This window comes from Lathyrus oleraceus, chromosome 7, assembly GCF_024323335.1.
Source record: "Lathyrus oleraceus cultivar Zhongwan6 chromosome 7, CAAS_Psat_ZW6_1.0, whole genome shotgun sequence".
In the NCBI taxonomy this organism is placed as follows: Eukaryota; Viridiplantae; Streptophyta; class Magnoliopsida; order Fabales; family Fabaceae; genus Lathyrus; species Lathyrus oleraceus.
The window spans coordinates 515,499,765-515,519,974 of NC_066585.1; the positions used below are offsets into that span (position 1 = coordinate 515,499,765).

At 36.6% G+C, this 20,210-nt stretch overlaps 2 protein-coding genes across 2 annotated transcripts; one reads left to right on the forward strand and one right to left on the reverse strand.

Moving 5' to 3' along the window:
* Positions 1 to 6,750: 6,750 nt before the first annotated feature.
* Positions 6,751 to 7,612, reverse strand: LOC127107239 (albumin-1). The gene is made up of 2 exons (XM_051044541.1): positions 7,499 to 7,612; positions 6,751 to 7,350 (listed from the first exon to the last, which is right to left on the reverse strand). The coding sequence occupies exons 1-2, from the start codon at positions 7,548 to 7,550 to the stop codon at positions 6,995 to 6,997; spliced, it is 408 nt and encodes a 135-aa protein (XP_050900498.1). The 5' UTR covers positions 7,551 to 7,612; the 3' UTR covers positions 6,751 to 6,994.
* Positions 7,613 to 17,689: 10,077 nt separating this feature from the next.
* Positions 17,690 to 19,236, forward strand: LOC127104682 (uncharacterized mitochondrial protein AtMg00810-like). Its single transcript, XM_051041852.1, has 5 exons — positions 17,690 to 18,036; positions 18,169 to 18,397; positions 18,728 to 18,794; positions 18,914 to 18,979; positions 19,094 to 19,236. The coding sequence occupies exons 1-5, from the start codon at positions 17,690 to 17,692 to the stop codon at positions 19,234 to 19,236; spliced, it is 852 nt and encodes a 283-aa protein (XP_050897809.1).
* The last annotated feature ends 974 nt before the right edge of the window (positions 19,237 to 20,210 follow it).

Sequence of the window (20,210 nt, forward strand, 5' to 3'; positions counted from 1 at the left end):
ACTTCCCACATCCCGTGAACGCGGACATAGTTAAAAAATACTACGCATAAAAGAGACCCGCTAGATCGACGTATCTAGGCAAAAGTAAGGGCATCCCGGCGAACCAAAAGGGTTCGGGCAAAAATTAGGGATATATAAAATAAATGTACACCCGGCAAGTCGAAAACCTGAAAAGGCGGCTTGGGCAAAAAAGGGTATCCTGGTGGACTGAAAACCTGAAAAGGTGGTCCAGGCAAAAATTAGGGATTAAAGCGTATGACTATGTCCCGTTCTCAGTCAACTTTCATCCAAGTTCGAGGGACTGACCAAGCCAATCACTTCTATCCGACAACAAGGGATGAGATGCTCGAAGACATAATGACAGTAGTAGGCTTAAAATCAATAGGACTTCTTCCACATAGCTTTCTCTTTGTTTTCGACAATTTCCTCTTACTAGGATTTCTGTCTCCTTGTACACAAATTGCCTGTTTATAGGCCTCCTTTCAAAATCAATACAACCCTCTTTCAAAAAAAAGATGCTTTTGTTTTTACTTTTCTGTTTTGGTTGCGTAAATGTCCATTGATTTAATTTGAATTAATATGTGCATTTGAATATGACTAATGTTTACCAAAAATACATGCATAGAATAGCAATAGCAATTACTACCCGACTTCAGGATCAAGGAAAAGGTCTAATCATGCTTCCAATGAATCCGCTACCAATTCTCTTCCCCAGCAAGCCTGTTTTTTTTTCCTCAGAAAATGGCAGTATCCCCAGGCACAGCCAGTTACTCCCCAACAGAGGTCGGCGTCACCAGACAGATTGATCATCTCATCCATCCCCAGCCAGGCTCTGTTGAATATTTCCACCATCAGACAGAAATCAAGCATCCCCAGCCGAGAAAGGGTCATCGACACAAATGTCTCAAATCAGTAGATGGGGATTTATTTTCCCCAGTAGAGTCCCCAAGCAGAACTTCTCATACGCATAACTCATTCATTACATCCTTTCACAGCATACGCATGCATACAACATTCACATTTATTTTAGCATAACACGAAACATCTCATGCATCATGACATAGCATGAAGCTAACTTTTTCTTTGCAGGTTAATTATCCTCCTGATACAGTCAAAGTAGAAGGTTCATTCAGACAGACACCTTTATCAATCACATTCAAGATTCAGATACATATTTCAAATACAGTTCATGGGAACATTCATTCTGACAACACTTCGATATCCTCCTAACGATGGCATCTCTAAGCCCATCCCAGACATTTATTGCAAGTACAACATATACAGGTTATCAGATACAGCCTAACGTACGGTTCATTCTGATTCAGCCCAACATATGACTTCTTCAGCAACTCCAATGCGGTCTAACGTACGACCCATTTGGACCTTCAAATCCTCAGATGCTGCCTAGCGTACGGTACATTCAGGGGTGTAGTCTAGCGTACGACTACTTTCTTTTTCAGATGCAGCCTAACGGACGACTCATTCTACAACTCGGATACGATCTAACGTACGATCCATTCTGAACTTCAACAACCCCAACGCGGTCTAACGTACGACCCGTTTGGATCTTACAACCCTCAGATGCTACCTAACGTACGGTACATTTCTGAAGTGTAGTCTGGCGTACGACTACCGCTTTCATCATCAGATGCGGCCTAACAGACGACTCGTTCTGCGACGGTCTAACGTACGACCCGTTCGGATGTCCATCCCCTCAGATGCTACCTAACATACGGTACATTTCTGAAGTGTAGTCTAACGTACGACTACCCCTTTCATCATCAGATCCTACCTAACATACGGTACATTTCTGAAGTGTAGTCTAACGTACGACTACCCCTTTCGTCATCAGATTCAGCCTAACGTACGGCTCATTCTGCAACTCAGATACGATCTAGCGTATGGTCCATTCTGATCCTTTATCCCCAACAGCATATGACACACTCCGACTCCCTAGCGAAGTCGGCAGCCTAATGGATGACTCATTATTCGGTCTAATGTACGACCCAGTGTGGCACCCATGTCTTCAAATTGGCCTAATGTACGGCTCGATCTGAAGCTTTCGTCATCAAACCTCCCGGATGACATCTTTAAGCCCATCTCCATCAAGACCAACTGTCGATTCTCAAGTGCAAATTTTTGGGGCATTCTAGTGTTCAATAATCTTCCACCTCCAGACCACGAATGGCATACACGCCATCCTAACTCTCTCGGTTCAAGAATATTGAACAGGGGCAGCTGTCATACCCCAAAAATTATCCATCATTTTTCCTAAAAAAAAAACACGAAAAAAAAACGAAAAAAAAAAAAAAAGAAAAAAAAATTTAATTAATTAATTAATTAATTAATTAATTAATTAATTAATTAAATAAATAATTAAAATAAATATATAAATAAAATATAACAAATTATTTTGGACTTGGGTCTCCCTCATTCCAAGCCCATTACCTACGAAATTAGTCTATAAATACTGAAGTTTCAGTAGGGGAGTTAGACTTGGAGTTTACACAGGGAGTGAGACTTGGAGTTTACACTGGGAGATTCACTGGAGAAAGAAGGAAGAGAAGCAAAACACTCTGAGGTTTCCCTGGAACAAAACCTTGAGGAAAAAGAAAGAGAGAGAACAGAGAAGGACGGATAGAAACTTTGGCATAGGAACCCTGCCTACCCGGAGAATTCAGAGTAAAGAAACCCTGAAGGCAGCCCATCTGCACCGAAGCCATCGCCGTCCAATTCCCGCTGCCTAACTTATTCCGATACTACAAGTGGTCAATCCCTTCAACCTTGAATTGGCAAACAGGTTTGCGTATCTCTATTGTTTATACTTTCAATTGGCCATATCTACATATATAATGCATCATGATTAAATGTTGATATATAATTTGCTTTCGTATGGGAATTTAAATATGCCTGAATACCCTGAATGTTTGACCATGTGATTCCTGTGATAAAATGCCATAAAATTCAAAGTTCCTAACATGGGGCTGTTTTCAAATTCAAAATCCGTGGCCTTCGCTAGGCGAGGCAGAGGCGAACGAGACAGTACCTGATTCTTCTAGTCTGTTTTTTTTATGTTTTTATCATAGCCATGCATTATTCATCCTATCCTATTTATTATTGTGATATTTCTCCGGTGTAATCTTCGATTGCACCCTGATTTGGTGTTCTGACATGTTTCTTTTTTTGAGTTTCGTAAAGGTTCACATATCCCAGGAAAAGGTTATTGGCTAGGTATTCCACTTTATTTGTGGGATACCCTTGTGGAGTTTCACCCTAAATTAATTTTTTAATGTATTAATTTCTAATGTATTAATTTTTTAATATATTATTTTTAATAATTTTAATGTGGAGTTTCATCCTAATTATATAATTAATTGTAAAACTTTGCCTTTGAATAAGTGATCTTGGACCTCTCTTTGTTGCCTTACGATTACGATATTACGGTCATGTCCCGCGAACGTGGGGATACCCTTAGCAAAGACCCTTCGGTTAAATCATCATAAAATAAATTATAGTCCCTCGGATGTTGCCTTCGAATATACAACTTTGTCCCTCGATGACCCTCCGATGTTGCCTACGGTTAAATGATGATAGTCCCTTCGAATGCTAAGGTATCCTCATAACTGTTGCCTTCAATGACCAATCGATGACCCTACGATGACCCTTTTACATCCAAAGGATAAAACTACTTATTTCTCAATAATAAGGACAGTTTTACCCTCATAAGGATAGGAAATGCCCGTAAAGACCTTGGGTCGGTATAACTCTTAATTGCTGGCTCACAACTTAAAACATTTTTTTTGCACCTCACACCTTTCAAAATGCCTTTAGAAAAGCACCACTTGGTATACATTCATACTAGAATCATTACTGAGTTATATTTTTGAATATTGTGTCTCGAGTCCATTTGTCATTGATTATTTTAATCAAAACGCAAATCTCTTTTCACTAAAAATACTTAATCGTTTCAACTTTCACACACTTCTCACATTTCACAACCCACACCTTCGTTCTAAAGCTTTTCTCTAAACAAACAACCTAGTTTTCATAAAACCCTTTAAAACCCTAAAAACTCCACTGCATTGGAATCTACATCTACTTCCCAACAAGCTCCATTGATTGTCGAAACATGAAAGGGATTCCATTCCAATCCTATAAAGTTGATTATGGAACAGATAATTGATTTCAAATCTTTTGAGGTAAATGGGTATCCCTTTAAAGAACACTTTGAAGTTCAATGATGGATGCACTTCTTCGATATAATTGATGGTCCAACCTATCCTTAATTGGTTAAAGATTTATCGGTTAGGGCTGAGATGTATGATGAAGTCGATGTGCTTTTGAAGAAATAGGGAAGATTGCTGAAGATGAAGCTAATAGAGGAAAGTCAAGAACTGAGATGGATCTGAAAGAGTTTAAAGAAGTAGATATCAGTTCATTTGTAATTGCCACACCCCAATTTTGACCCTGAATCGCCGAATCAATAAGTTTGTCATAGCTTTTTCATCTTTGTACATCAAAGCATGCATTTCATGACGTGTAATGCCTAAAATGTTAGTCGAAATAAATTTTTGAATCTACAGACAGATCGGTCGAACCAATTTACAAATGTGTATCAAATTAGCGGGCGAAAAATTTCAAAACCGAACTTGCAAACATCAGTGTTATTAAAGATGGAAGCGGAACATGGTGGATACCACAAGCTCTTGAGACTAAGATTCGAGATGTATATCTTTCCAATCCTAGTTCTCGCCATTCAAAACTTTAAACGCGACTTCTTCAAACCTTTTGTCAATCAAATATCAAACCCTTTTGCAAACAAGATAGAAACATAACATGGTGGATACCAAGAGCTCCTGAGGCTAGGATTTGAGATGAATATCTCACCCATCCAAGTTCTCGCCATTATTCAAAACACATTCAAACCAATCAAACTCTTTTCTCATTGTCGCGTAATTGATCATCAAACCCTTTTTGTAATCAAAAGGTACTTTGTCTTGAGATGACGTAAAAACAATGTTTCGTCCACTTGAACATGTGAGTAAGCTTGCGACGTTTCTCACAAATGTTGATTTGTAAATCCATTCGGCCGTGATGCAAACTTTTCCTTCTCCATTGGTTTTGGGTAGCCAGCAATGTGTCCGTTGATTGACACAAAGTAGATCTCGATAAAATAGACCAACAAATAAACATTCTCTATCCAGAACTACGTAAGCCTTGAGTTTTCTATTGCACCCAGAGATACGTTGGAGCATATTTGTAAATCTTGTCAGGCACATTAATAAAAAATCCAAAAACTTTTTCCCTTTTCTTTTGTTTGTATTCTTCTTCCCCTTTTAATAACCTGAGAAGCTTAACATTTCTAAGCTAACACTAACACGCACAACTAACCCGATGGTTCATGTTGAGTATAACGGACATGAGGGGTGCTAATATCTTCCCCTTGCATAATCGACTCCTAGATCCTAAATTGGTTGCGACGATCAATATCATTGTCAACCAATACAAGAACTAATGAAAACCAACTACCAAAAATATAGCCCAAAACTAGCTAACAAGGAAACAGGAAATATCATAAATAAAGTCCATTTTATGGCACCCTGATAAACATAAAATCGAATTAAAACTAAAAGTGTTAGTCCTACCATCAACAGACCAAAGGATCCCAAGCAACACCAGGACCACATTGTTCAACTAGATTAAATCACTACTCTTAATCTACTAAAGGTTTATACATACAGTAGGATTCTGAAGGAAGACAGAGAGGGGGGATGAGTTCATGTGTGATAAACTAATAAACAAGTCAAAATAAAACTCTTATCTTCAACATCTTTCAAGTTTATTGACGAATCGGAAAAAACTTATCATTACAAACAGACCAAATGATCCACACTATTAAATGTCAATCATAGAAAAACCTCCCTTTAACTGAGCCATATAATATAAAGAAATAAAAAACTCAAAAATACACTTAGGTTTCCTACGGATAACTTATTAGACCTCTAACCACTTAAAAATCTTATATATGATACTAGAATCTAGATTAGAAGTAACAAAAAGATGAGAGGCTGACTCAAGTCACCTATCGCTCTCCTCATTGTTCCATGTGGACGAAAAAAAGGTCTCCTCCATATAATATCCCAAGAAATCTTTATTGGGTTTGGGCTCCCTTCCTATATGGAGAAAGACCCAAATATGATTATCTCATTTGTCTCACTTATTTAAGTGGAGAGATCTATTTAGGGTTAAGAGAGATAGAGAGAAAAAATGGATTCAAAAGAGAGAAAATAGGAGAGAACCCTATTCCCATTTTTCAGCAACCAGTCTCCCTAAATCGATGATCCCAGATTCTTTAACCGTCAAATAAAGCTTAGAGTTGAATGGCTGGTTCGCAACACTTGTATCTAACTTTTGACTGTTCAGAATTTCAAAACAAGGTTTGAGCTGAGAGATATTTGTTTCGCACTGAAGCTACAAATTTTGGTAATCTTTTCAACTTTTTTTATTCTTATTTGTAAGCTAGTTTGCCCAGTGATTTGCGGTTGTTATCACTAGTTTGTAAATTACTTTAAGACTCTCTTATATCCTTAATTACTTACAATGAAGCTATTTCTTTGGTATGGACGACCCGTGATTTTTACTCTCGTATTAAGGGGTTTTCCAAGTTAAAATATGGGTGTTCTTTTGTGCCTTTAGTTTAAAGAGATCTTTGTCACAAGTGGTTCCTACTAAGAAGAATAAGTTAATCTCTTATATCAAGCTCCAATGTTTATTAAATACTCACTAAATGATTCAAGAAAACATACATATAATAATTAGATTGCATTACTTGCAAACTAAAACCGTAGATAACAATGTTCATACCCATACACATGCATATATTATTTTTGAAATCAAAGTGTCCAAGAAATCCAAACTTAGTTGGAAATAAAGACATATGAAGCAATTTTATTGAAGTAAAGAGATCATGCATGAATGGCTTTTCCTGTACATATTAAGTAGAAACTGCTGACGGCATCTTCAACAAGTTTGAGAACTCTGAGCTAAGAGCATTCTTGAACGAGGCTTGTGCATGAGGGTTAGAATCAAAACACCAACCATATTCAATCTCCGGATTTCGAAAACGAGCGCAAAAACTCCCACTTCCCTTTTTTGTGCAGTCGGCATGAGACTCACATAACTTAGGATGTTTCTCTACCATCCTAGTAACATCTTCAAATGATGCTTTTTTGCAGACACCAGCCGTTAATGAAACGGGGATACACTTACAACCTTCACCACATCCTTTTGGCTTATGTATAACACAAGCAAGTGGACAAACTGCTTCTACCTCCTTCATGGACATTAAAACTGCATATGGCGATGCCAAAGTTAAACTTAAATTTAAGATATAAGAGTATATATATATATATATATATATATATATATATATTATATATATATATATATATATATATATATATATATGCATAGTAAGAAGTAAAGATAGAAGACATACAAAATGTGGCAAGCAAGAGGAGAGGCAAAAGAGATAGCTTAACGTAAGCCATAATGCTTGAATGAATAGAAAAACCAGCTACAATTTAGTTGGTGTTGTATTGCATTAGTTTATTGTTGCATGTAGTAATTTATAGACTCAAAAAGGAAAGGATTTTTTATATCTAATGTGTCGTGCAACATTTTCCACCACACATTCACTTGCCAATAATTATTAAATTATCTTCTTTAGTCATCTCTTATAATGCACAGTACAATAATATTCCTCCCTTTTTTCCATAAGTAGTGTAATTATTGAAGCACGAAACACGAGCTCATTAAAATATGATAGTACATGGATGGCCTAGTGGCTTCGTAGCTCTGCCAATGAGTTGGCCTTATGGGCCGTCATGCATAAATGGTTTGATTTGGACGGTTTGTTATACCAGTAGTTAAAACTGAATCCACACTAAATAATGAAGAGGTTGAAAAGAGAAAAATGTGAGAAAGAGTGTAAAGAGGGAGAGAGAAAGAAGAAAAATTAAAATATATTTAATGTATTTTAATTGGAGCTTTGTAAAAAGACAATGTATAAATGAGAATAGAGTTTAGCACTGCATTGATCATAGCAACTCTTACTAGTTAACTTTTGTTTCAGCATATCCACAACTTTCCTCCATGAGTTAGATCTTCTGGGACTAGATCCAATCTGCATCCCCAAGAATTTTAATGGTAACTTGTTAATACAGTAGAAAAGAAAGGAGGAAGTAGTCTAAATACTCACTATTTTCATCAAATAAACTAACCCAAATTAATCCTTCAAGCACCAGTTTGTTCAGGTTCAGCTCTTTGAACTTGATCTCATAGTGACTTCTGACAACTTATTTGACCTCTCCAACCTTGTCCTTTATACCTTCCTCCGTAACAACACAAGAAATAGCATGCCTCCTATATTTTTCTTTCATCACATTATGAAAGAACCGAGTATTGAACTCTCTCTCTTTAAGCTAATTGAATCTTTATTTTTGTCTTAAGAGACTTTCTTTAAGATTTGAGTTCTTCCACATATCCTTTGACATTATAATCTTTTTCATAATGATTTCCACATTAAGATTATCATTATCACTGTAACAACCCGTATACTATATATCTAGAATAATATCATACAAGCGTTATTAATCGGTACTGACACAACATAAGTGCTTAATGACATAATTAGATACACGTGTCCAACTAAAACATCAATGAGACATGCTATACAATAAATTCTAAAAATAAAAATCTAAGAACGATGTACAATATCTTCGTTGTACACAACTCCGCAGCGGAAGATCACGATAATCAGCATCCTTTGCAACATAAGTAGACAACCCCTTTCTTGAATTCAACCTACAAGGAATACCTGAAAAATAACAACAATAATGAGATGAGATGATAATCTTAGTGAGTTCTCCTATCCTATGGGTCCACTCGGCTCTACATGGTTTTCTAATAAAATCCTAACTCAAGTCTTCATCTCTCGTTACGTATGCATCATGCACACAAGATAACTAAGACTCAAGTATCTAAGGGATATTCGCAATGTATGGAAACATGTCACTTGAGTGCATCCACTCAACAAATCACTATTCGGATTCACGAAACATCACTCCCCAAACGGACTTACGTCTAAGCCAGACCCGGTTCATGCATGCTCGTATGATTCGACCTTTGCGGTGGATATCGGGTCCTCTATGAGTTCCAAACCCATTTCAAGCGACTGTCACCCGTATGGGACTCTAACCCACTTAGGGTATCTTTCACCGTATGGGACTCTAACTCACTTAGGTGTCCACCTTTCCCCCATGTCCGCCATGGTTGGGGCTCAAACCCAATTGAGGCACGAATCATTGGTGCCACATCTCCACTTACCGCTTTACCTAAGCCTTTGAAGTGGTATGTGCACCATCAAAACTAATTCCGAATACGTGATTAATTCACAATAACAAATACGACATTTGGAGCAATGCTCTTCACCAAAATAGGGCTTTGGGAACAAAAGCTCCTCACCAAAAATATCAAACAAATTCTCATGGCATCATAACATGATCCATTTTCATACATAAACCACACATGTTCCATACAAAGCATATTGATTCGTTTACCAAGTGAATACTTGTCCACGATACACACCTAGGTACCGTTGCGTCCAAGCATCACCGCATACGATTTCCATAACCTAGATTATCTTTCTAAGTTATTCTCCTAGTTATGCTCCTAGGTTTCCTCACTCATATTTATAGAGTTTTAATCCTATTATTTCACATCCAGAAACATCCAATCAATTTATAGCATCCACATTAGCATATCAAAATATCATACAAGAAACACACATAGTAGCATAACATGTCACAATAAACCCTAGGCATATCTGACTCACAACATGCTCATCATTATCTTAGGTTATTCAAGTTGTTACATACAAACAAGTCAAACATAACTCAAACGTACAATTATCACTATCCTCTACCATGAATTATTTGGTTAGCTCATGGTCTCTCATCACCATGCAATATCTCATTGTATGAGCTTTTCAAAGCTTTAAGTATCATATCAATCAGATTCACAGTTATTGAATTATGGCGAAAACAAGAACCGTATATTCAATCAACAAAACAACAACTTATATATATATATATATATATATATATATATATATATATATATATATATATATATATATATATATAGAGAGAGAGAGAGAGAGAGAGAGAGAGAGCATTGAAAGAGCTTTCCAACGCCTCCGACCGCGTCCAAAACGGATTTACGAAACTCGTTTTATAGTGAAAACATTGAACCAATCGATTGCTGACGATGAACAATCGATTGTACGAAGTTTCTATCCAAATTTTTAGTATTTGCAATGGACCATCGATTGATCCCTGTAGCCAATCGATTGACATCATCAAAAATTCAACTTTTCTTCACCGTAACATGAACCAATCGATTGGTTCTGCTGTGCAATCGATTGTTCACTGCTATTACATCAAAATTTCATCTTCTAACCACGTCAAACTCCATACTTAACCATTCTAATCCATGACAATCCATATACTAACATGAATCCACACCAAAACAAGAAAAATATGAGGTATAATTTCATAGAACATCACACATGTGCCAACATATAATCCAAGACAACAACAACATACATAGAAACAAGAACATCATATTATGGTTATCAACAACAACACAATTCATAAAACTATGTCTAAATCCTTGGAACCCTAAGAGCTTCTAAATCCCCCAAAGTTCTAACTAAGAACTCACCTTAGATTGATGAGGATTGTGAAGATTGGTGAAGAAGGTGAAATTGAGATGTAGTTGTTGATGATTATATGGTGGAGATGGTGAAGATCCATGGCTTTCTTCTTCTTTCTCCAAGCTTCTCTTCCTTTCTCTTTTCTTCTTTCTTTTCCTTCCTTTCCTTCTCCTTTCCTTTTTCCTGATAACTCTCATTCTCTCTTATTTTATTCTTATCCTCTTTTCTTACCAACTTCTGCTCTTTCTTATCAACCACACATACATGTACTATATAATATATATAATATATAATATCAAGTAGTGACACAAAATATCTCAATTGATATTTTACCTTCCAGTATCAATTGACCAATTATTAATGTTACCAAAAATGTCCCCTCTTGTACTTATTAATATTGACCTGTCTCTTCCATTAATAATTAATTTCTTCAGATTTTACTGGTTACTCTATTGGTCCCAACTGATAACACTTAGAACACATATGAGCTCAAATTGTTATAACTAATAATAGTTATAGTACATAGGAACTCAATTGGTCTCAACTGACAACTAATTGAGCATTTAAGAGAATATGGGATATTACAATCACTAATCAATACTTTATCAAGATCATTTATCTCGTTAACTGAATCATCAATTTTCAAGTCTAACCAACCAAAAACTTCACGATTCCACCAACGTAACCTGCCCTTCAAAAGATGGAGCTTCTCCTTAAACACAAAATCGCTCCTTAAAGTTGTGTTCTAGCAGTTAAACGTTGCTTGTTTGCTCGAGAATGGGAGGCTTAAACATTCATTTGTATTGCGATTGAACAGATATAACATGTTCGTTTTTGAAAAGTTTTTTATTGACGTTTGCTTTAAGAAAAAAAATAGAGTTTGATGTGTTAAGATTGTTTTTAGTGTGAAGACGAGTATTCATACAGGGAGCTCTACAACAATGTGTAAGCACTCGGAGAAGGAAAAAGTCTACACCCAATCAATCATTTTCTTCTAAATTATTGTGAAAAATGTGTGGGGAATTAAGTCAAGGTTCGTTAACAGAAGATGATTATTCTGACAGGGAGCTCTACAGCAGTGCCCAAATAATTGAAGAAGGAAAAGGTCTACACCAAATCAATCATTTTTATTTTATAGGAGAACCAACTTAATTCAATTGGATATTTTGTTTTAATACGAAAGATGGGGGTTTGAACATGAAGCTCTACAACAGTGTCCAAACACTCGCGGAGAGAGAATTTCTATACCTAGTCGATCCTTTTTTACCCAAGTTCTTGTAAAAATATTTTGTAATAATGAACAACATGACATTGGACCAAGCTTTCGTACCTCGAAAAAGGAGAACATGGCCTCGCGAAGCGCAATGGCACGCTCGCGGGATGGACTTAACAGAGTTGCCACAAAAATTTATTTATGCCCAAAGAGGGAAAGAGAAAATATCGATAAACCCTCTGAATGAATGACTGTGATTATAGTCGTCACAACCTAATCAGGTTTCACAAGTCAATCACGTAAGGGGAAGGTATTAGTACCCATCACGTTCGTTGTACTCAATGGGAACCATTTAGTTAATTATGCATATTAGTGTTAGATTTAAAATGTTAGGGTTAGTTTTAATAACTCGAGAACCCTAATTATGCATTTAGTTAAGAGCGAAGATACGTTCGTTGTACTCAATGGCAAAAATTTATTTATGCCCAAAGAGGGAAAGGGAAAATATCGATAAACCCTCTGAATGAATGACTGTGATTATAGTCGTCACAACCTAATCAGGTTTCACAAGTCAATCACGTAAGGGGAAGGTATTAGTACCCATCACGTTCGTTGTACTCAATGGGAACCATTTAGTTAATTATGCATATTAATGTTAGCTTTAATTATGCATTTAGTTAAGAGCGAAGATACGTTCGTTGTACTCAATGGCAAAAATTTATTTATGCCCAAAGAGGGAAAGGGAAAATATCGATAAACCCTCTGAATGAATGACTGTGATTATAGTCGTCACAACCTAATCAGGTTTCACAAGTCAATCACGTAAGGGGAAGGTATTAGTACCCATCACGTTCGTTGTACTCAATGGGAACCATTTAGTTAATTATGCATATTAGTGTTAGCTTTAAAAGTTTATTTTTTATTAGGTTTCCTAACGAGACTTTGAATCTCGCTCTAACGTATCTTCGGGTGCGATGGAGAACTCAAAGTTAAGTAGTTTTGGGCATAAAATGTTTGTTTGTTGATCGATTTTAGCAAAAGCTATTTTGTCTCAATCAACGAAAAACATTACTTACCCAAAAAAGGTGAGGAGCGGGCTTCTGAATCACATTCAATGGATTTATAAATCAACATTCACGGGAAAATACAACTTATCTCAACTCACACGATTGTGGATGAAGCATTGTCTAGCATCGTCTCGAGACAAAATACATTTCGTTTGTGAAAACGGTTTTGAATAATTATGCTAAGGACAAAAAGGTTTGAGTGTGTTTGATGTAAAAGATACACCAACCAAACAAGTAAATACAAAAAAACAAAAAGAAAATTGATCATTGTAAGAAAGCCCAAGAGTAAGCCACGAGACCGAAATAAATCGAACTCATTGTAAGAAGGCCCAAGAGTAAGCCACAGGACCGGAAGCCAATCGAAATCGAAAGAAAATTAAATTTATCTCTAAGCTAACTTAGAATGGATTCATGTATGAATCACTATATGAGAAGTCGAGCATAAATCTATGCGTTCAAATGATTTTCGAAAGCTAAATTAAATTTAAGCTTCGAAATCATAACGTGATAAAATCGACGCATGAAATTAATTAAATAATATATCTACCAAATAAAGTAAATGGTAAAATAAACTAATTAATTAATCAATTAAATAATCAATTCATCGATCATTAAGTTAAAATAAAATAAAATGAAAAAGAGTGTATAAATGAATAGGTAGGGTGTATGAGCAAAATAGACTTGAACCCAATCCATCAAAAACTCTAGATAACAAACAGAAAAGAAAATAACAAAATTAAAATAAAATAAATAAAATAATTAAAAAAACAACAATCAGAAAATGAGGCAGCGCCCCATGTTAGCAACACCTCACTTTTTTTTAAATCTTAGAAAATGGCTAATGGTCTTATGACACGTGGCCTAAAAAAAAGAAACAAAGCATCACGATAACATATATCTCTTTCACTACCGTCGAGAAAAACTCGACCAGGGGCCGACCGGCCGGGCACCCAGCGGCGGAGGCGCCCTCTCTCTCTCTCTCTCTCTCTCTCTCTCTCTCTCTCTCTCTCTCAAATGTTTTTCATACTTTTCCAAACTCCCTTTCTCACAACATACATTCTATTTCTATAAAAACCAAACTAACATTTAACAAAAAAAATGAACCTTTCTTCAAAACAAAAACAGATCAACAACTTTCATGTTAAGAAAACGGATCGAAAGATAAAAACAAAGCAAGTAACAAGAGGTTTACTGTCACGATGGTGGTGCTTGCTTGCACATCTCTCCCGGTGGTGAAGCAGAAGGTTGTAGGTAAATAAGTGGATGTGTTTTTGTTGCATATGTGTTTTATGGAGGGAGTAGTAAGGAAGGTGGTACTATAGTGGCTGTGTTTTTTGTTGAATAAACTTTAATGTTATATAAAGTGGTTTCTATTAATAAGTTAGTGAAATGACAAAGAGTCTGTTGTAGTTGGAAGGGCAAGAGATAGTGGCTTATTAATAGTATCTATTTATTTTAATTTTCTAGAATAGTAGAAATCTTTGGATCTATATAAAGACCAAAGTTGTATTTTCATATTAACAGAATATATAAAAGTAGTGCTTATGTTATCAAATTGGTATCAGAGCTAATGGAAAACATGATGAGTCAAATGCCACTGCCACGACTAACGAAGTCAAATTACAAAAACTGGAGTATCCAAATGAAAGCTCTTCTTGGATCTCTAGATACGTAGGAGGTAACCAAAGATGGGTTTGAAGAACCAACAGACACTACGGGATATACGGCAGCTCAAAACAAGGCGTTGAAAGAGACGTGATCAAAGGATAAGATGACATTGTACATGCTGTTTCGAGCAGCTGACGAATCAGGCTTTGAAAAAATTGTTGGTTCGACTACGTTGAAAGAAGCATAGGACACGTTAGAAAAAGTGTTCAAAGGAGAAGACCGAGTTAAGCAAGTTCGACTCCAAACTCTTCGTGGAGAATTAGAGAGGATGTAGATGAAGGAGTCAGAAACTGTATCTGACCACATCACGCGTGTACAAACATTGGTGAACCAACTCACTAGAAATGGCGAAATGGTGACTGATGCACGAGTTGTCGAAATGATTCTAAGATCTTTAACAAATAAATTTGAGAATATTGTGTGTGCAATAGAAGAGTCGAAGGACCTTTCGACGCTCTCAGTCGAAGAGCTCGTTGGTTTTCTCCAAACACACGAACAACGTAAGATAGAAAAGAAGGAGGAAGAAGTCGAAGAAGCACATCAAACCAAGGAGTCAATCAAAGACGAAAAGGTACTCTACTCTCAAAATTTTAGAGGTAGAGGATGTGGTCGTGAGGGTTGTGAAAGTGGTTAAAGTGGTCAAAGCAGCAATCTTGAAGGATATAATAAAGAGAAGAGACAGTGGAATCAACCAAATTGGCGTGGAAGAGGACGTGGTCGAGGAAGAGGTGGTAGGTCGAATTACTCCAACTTTGAATGCTACAAGTGTGGGAAGTATGGTCATTACGCGGAGGATTGCAACTCCTACAAATGCTATAACTATGGTAAAGTGGGACATCTTGGAAAAGATTATCGAGGAAACAACCAATCTAGCTTTGGAAGCCGAAACGAATGAAGGTTTTCTGTTGATTACTCAAAAAGAAGTAGACACGAAAAATGACACTATGTGGTATCTCGACTCAGGGGAAAGTAATCATATGTATGGTCACAAACACCTGTTTAAAGAAATGCAAAAGATTGAAGATGGTCATGTGTCTTTCAGAGATGCATCGAAAGTGAAGGTCGAAGGCAAATGTACGATTTGTTACTTGCAGAAGGATGATTTGACTGGGTCAATCCAAGATGTTTATTATGTACCAGGTCTCAAGACCAATATTTTGTGTTTGGGGCAACTCACAGAAAAATGTTATTCGACATTCATGAAAGATCGGATATTACACTTGAAGGACAAGCTAGGGCATCTGATTTCTCAAGTTGGGATGGGGAGAAATCGAATGTACAAACTGAACTTGAGAAGCGTTTGAGGAAAATGTTTACAAGTCAATGTCGAAGACAAAGCATCGTTGTGGCATCTACGTTTTGGTCATCTACATCATGCTGGTCTGAGAAGGTTGGCAAAGAGGAACATGGTGCACGGGCTACCAGGCATGGACTATGAAGGAAAGTTTTGTGAAGAACGTGTGCTTAGCAAAACAAATAAGAACCTCATTTTAAAAGAAGGCAGGATATCAAGCTAAACATATTCTCAAACTGATTTATACCGATATATGTGGGCCAATCACTCCGGAATCTTTCAGTGGAAAAAGGTACTTCATTTACTTTATCGATGATTTATCACAAAAGACATGGGTTTATTTCTTGAAAGAAAAATCTGAAGCATTCGAGGTGTTCAAAAAGTTCAAAGTAATGGTGGAGAAGGAAAATGACTGACACATCAAAGCCATTCGATCTGACAGAGGTGGTGAGTATACTTCGACAACCTTTATGAAGTATTGTGAAGAATAAGGCATAAGGAGATTTCTATCTACACCATATTCACCTCAATAAAACGGTGTGGCTGAAAGGAAGAATTGAACAGTTCTCGACATGATTCGATCAATGCTTAAGAGAAAGAACATGCCAAAGGAATTCTGGGTAGAAGTTGTACAATGTGCCATTTATGTTCAGAATCGATGTCCATATTCGAAGTTAGAAGATCAAACACCACAAGAAGCATGAAGCGGATATAAGCCAACAATTTCTCATCTCAAAGTATTTGGTAGTGTGGCTTATGCACACGTACCAGATCAACAAAAAACGAAGCTTGAAGACAAAAGTCCGAAGTACATATTCATTGGGTATGATGAGAAGACAAAAGGGTACAAGTTATTCGATCCCAAAACTAAGAAGGTGATAGTGAGTAGAGAAATTCGAATAAACGAAGCGAGCAAGTGGGACTGGAACAATTCGACAGAAGTTATCGTCGAAATTGGAGAATCATCGGTCGCTGTACCTACAAGCATTTTAGCAGAACTTGAAGATTCTGACAATGAAGATGAACCTATACAACCCAAAATGCGAAGTCTGCAAGATTTGCATGATACGACAAAAGAGGTACACCTTGTATGTCGTTTGGAAGATACTTAAAACATTAACCTCAAAGAGGTGCTGCGAGACGAAAAATGGAAAACTGTCATGAACTAAAAGATTAAGGCCATTGAACGTAACAACACATGGGAACTAGCAAAATTACCAAAAGGAAGTCAACCCATTGGTGTGAAATGGGTATTCAAAAAAAAGATGAACGCTCAAGGCGAAATAGAATGGTATAAGGCGCGACTTGTTGTGAAGGGATACAAGCAGAAAGTAGGAATTGACTATGACGAAGTATTTGCACATGTTGCAAGAATGGAGACAATTTGATTACTCATTTCTCAAGATGTTCAATTCAAATGGCTGATATTTCAAATGGATGTCAAGTCAGTATTTCTAAATGGTGTGCTTGGAGAAGAAGTTTACATCGAACAACCACCCGAATACATGAAAGTCAGAAAAGAAGAAAAAATGCTAAAATTGAAGGCGCTTTATGGGTTGAAGCAAGCACCGTGAGCATGGAATAAACGCATCGACACATATTTCAATGAGAATGGTTTCAAGCAATGTCTCTACGAGTATCCTTTGTACATAAAGAAGAATGAAGGTAATATGTTACTTGTAGCTCTCTATGTCAATGATATAATCTTCTTGGGTAACAATGGTCAGATGATAGAAGAATTCAAGGACACAATGACACGTGAATTCGAGATGACAGACTTAGGTCTGATGAGATTCTTTCTTGGTCTGGAGGTTCGACAAGAAGAAACAAGAATCCTTATTTCACACGAGAAATATGCAAAAGAAATATTGAAAAAATATAAGATCGAAAGTTGTAATCCGATTTCGACGCCAATGAAACCAGGTGCAAAGTTGTCGAAATTTGATGGAGGAGAACGTGTCGAAGCAAGCAAATATCGAAGCTTGGTAGGTAGTCTTCGTTATCTCACGTGTATAAGGTCAGATATTTCTTTAAGTGTCGGAATTGTAATTTGATTCATAGAGGAGCCAACATATTCACATTGGAAGGCAATAAAGTGAATCCTCAGGTACATCCAAGGAACATTGACATTTGGAATGTTTTACTCAAGAATAGAAGATTACAAGTTGGTTGGTTACTCCGACAATGATTGGTGCGGAGATATAAATGATCGAAAAAGCACTTCAGGATATGTGTTCTACATGGGAAATACCGCATTTACTTGGCTTTCTAAGAAGCAACCGATAGTAACACTTTCGACGTGTGAAGCTGAATATGTGGCAACATCTTGGTGTGTTTGTCATGCAATATGGCTTAGAAGATTGTTGAGCAAAATGAAGGTAAAATAGGTGGGTGCAACAGTAATACAAGTGGACAATAAATCAGCAATTGAGTTAGCAAAGAATCCAGTGAACCATGAAAGAAGCAAACACATCGACGTTCGCTTCCACTTCATTCGATAACATGTGAAGGAAGGAGGTGTCGAATTGAGGCATGTAGCAAGCAAGGATCAAGCATCAGATATTTTCACAAAACCATTATCGAAAGAAATTTTCGACAGAGGCAAGAAATTGATAGGCATGATGGATAGAAGAAATATTTAAGTTTACAGGGGAGTTTTCTTGAATAAACTTTAATGTTATATTAAGTGGTTTCTATTAATAAGTTAGTGGAAAGACAAAGAGTCTGTTGTAGTTGGAAGGCCAAGAGATAGTGGCTTATTAATAGTATCTATCTGTTTTAATTTCCTATAAAAGTATAAAACTTTGGATCTATATAAAGACCAAGGTTGTATTTTCATATTAACAGAATATATAAAAGTAGTGCTTCTGTTATCATTTTTATGTTCAGAGCAGGTGGTTGGTCGTGTGGTTTGAAAGATGGACCGCTAGAGATTGTTGGTTGGTTGAAGAGAAATAAAGGTATGGAGGTTTGGTTTGATTCATGAACAATGGGGTTTGTTAAAGGAGTTGATGGGTGAAAGCAATTGAAGGTTATGTTACTGTAAGTTCGTATGGTGTTGAGTGGAATCACAGTGGCGGGTTTTATGTTGTTTTCTGATGGTGTTTGGAGTAGATTTTGTGATGTTTTTGGTGGCTTTGCTTGTGTTCATGGTGAATGGGAGCGGTTGCCAGCGAAAACAGAGGGTGGAAAGGGTGTTATGGTGCAGTTGGGTTAAGGAGAGAAGAGAGTCTCAACATTCTTCAATGTCATGCATAATTTTTATACTTCTGCAAATGACCCGTAACATGTGATGTTTTTAAACCAGAAACATGCATAATTTTGAGAATCTTTTTAGGTTTTGCCTCATCCAAGCCATGTTGGTTAACAACATTTACAAACTATTGATGCAATTATGCAACATCGTTTTTATGCTATTATCTGCAAAGTCGGCAAACAAGCACAGTAATCACAACCAGCTTGAAAAGGACTGGTAAAAACATTTTAGTATATGCTTCAAAATGACTAAAAGCACAATAAATTGAAAGCCTGTTTTACAATGTTGTATCTTCTGTCTGACAATTGTGTACTTAAAGGTCCATTATGTTGCTTCAGGAGTCCATGAAAACAAGGATAATGAGTAGTAGCGTCTCCTAGATCCAGACCTTCAATTCTTTGCATAGCAGTAACACAAATAAACCAGTCTTTTTTAGGCACAAGAATAGATGCAATCTTCCAGTTTCTATCTGATGACGGTGCTTTATATTGATGCTTCTATGCAGAGCTTCCCTCAAGTGTCGTGTCCTTTTCAATGGTGAGGCTTCTCTGATGGCCTAAAACTCTCTTTTTTATAGAAATAGTTACACTGTCTTTCTGAGATAGTAACATGTTATCATCATTTGATAGCACTGCAATTGTTATATTTGGACTCACATTTGTTATAAAATCAAAAGCTGGATCAATGAAACTTTGGTTACACTCATCAAATGCTTGAGACTTGTTTTGTGGCTATTGTTGTAGGTGAGATAACATGTGCATTTGATTTTTGGTGTATTGCTCTTAGAATTGGTACGTGGGAGAAGAACACTTGATTATTTACAACAAAGCTTTGTTTTGTGGGAAAAACCTTTGTTGAAAAATAATGATATTATGGAGCTTATAGATCATTTAATAACAGGTGAATTCTACTATAGGAAGATGAATTTTATGCTC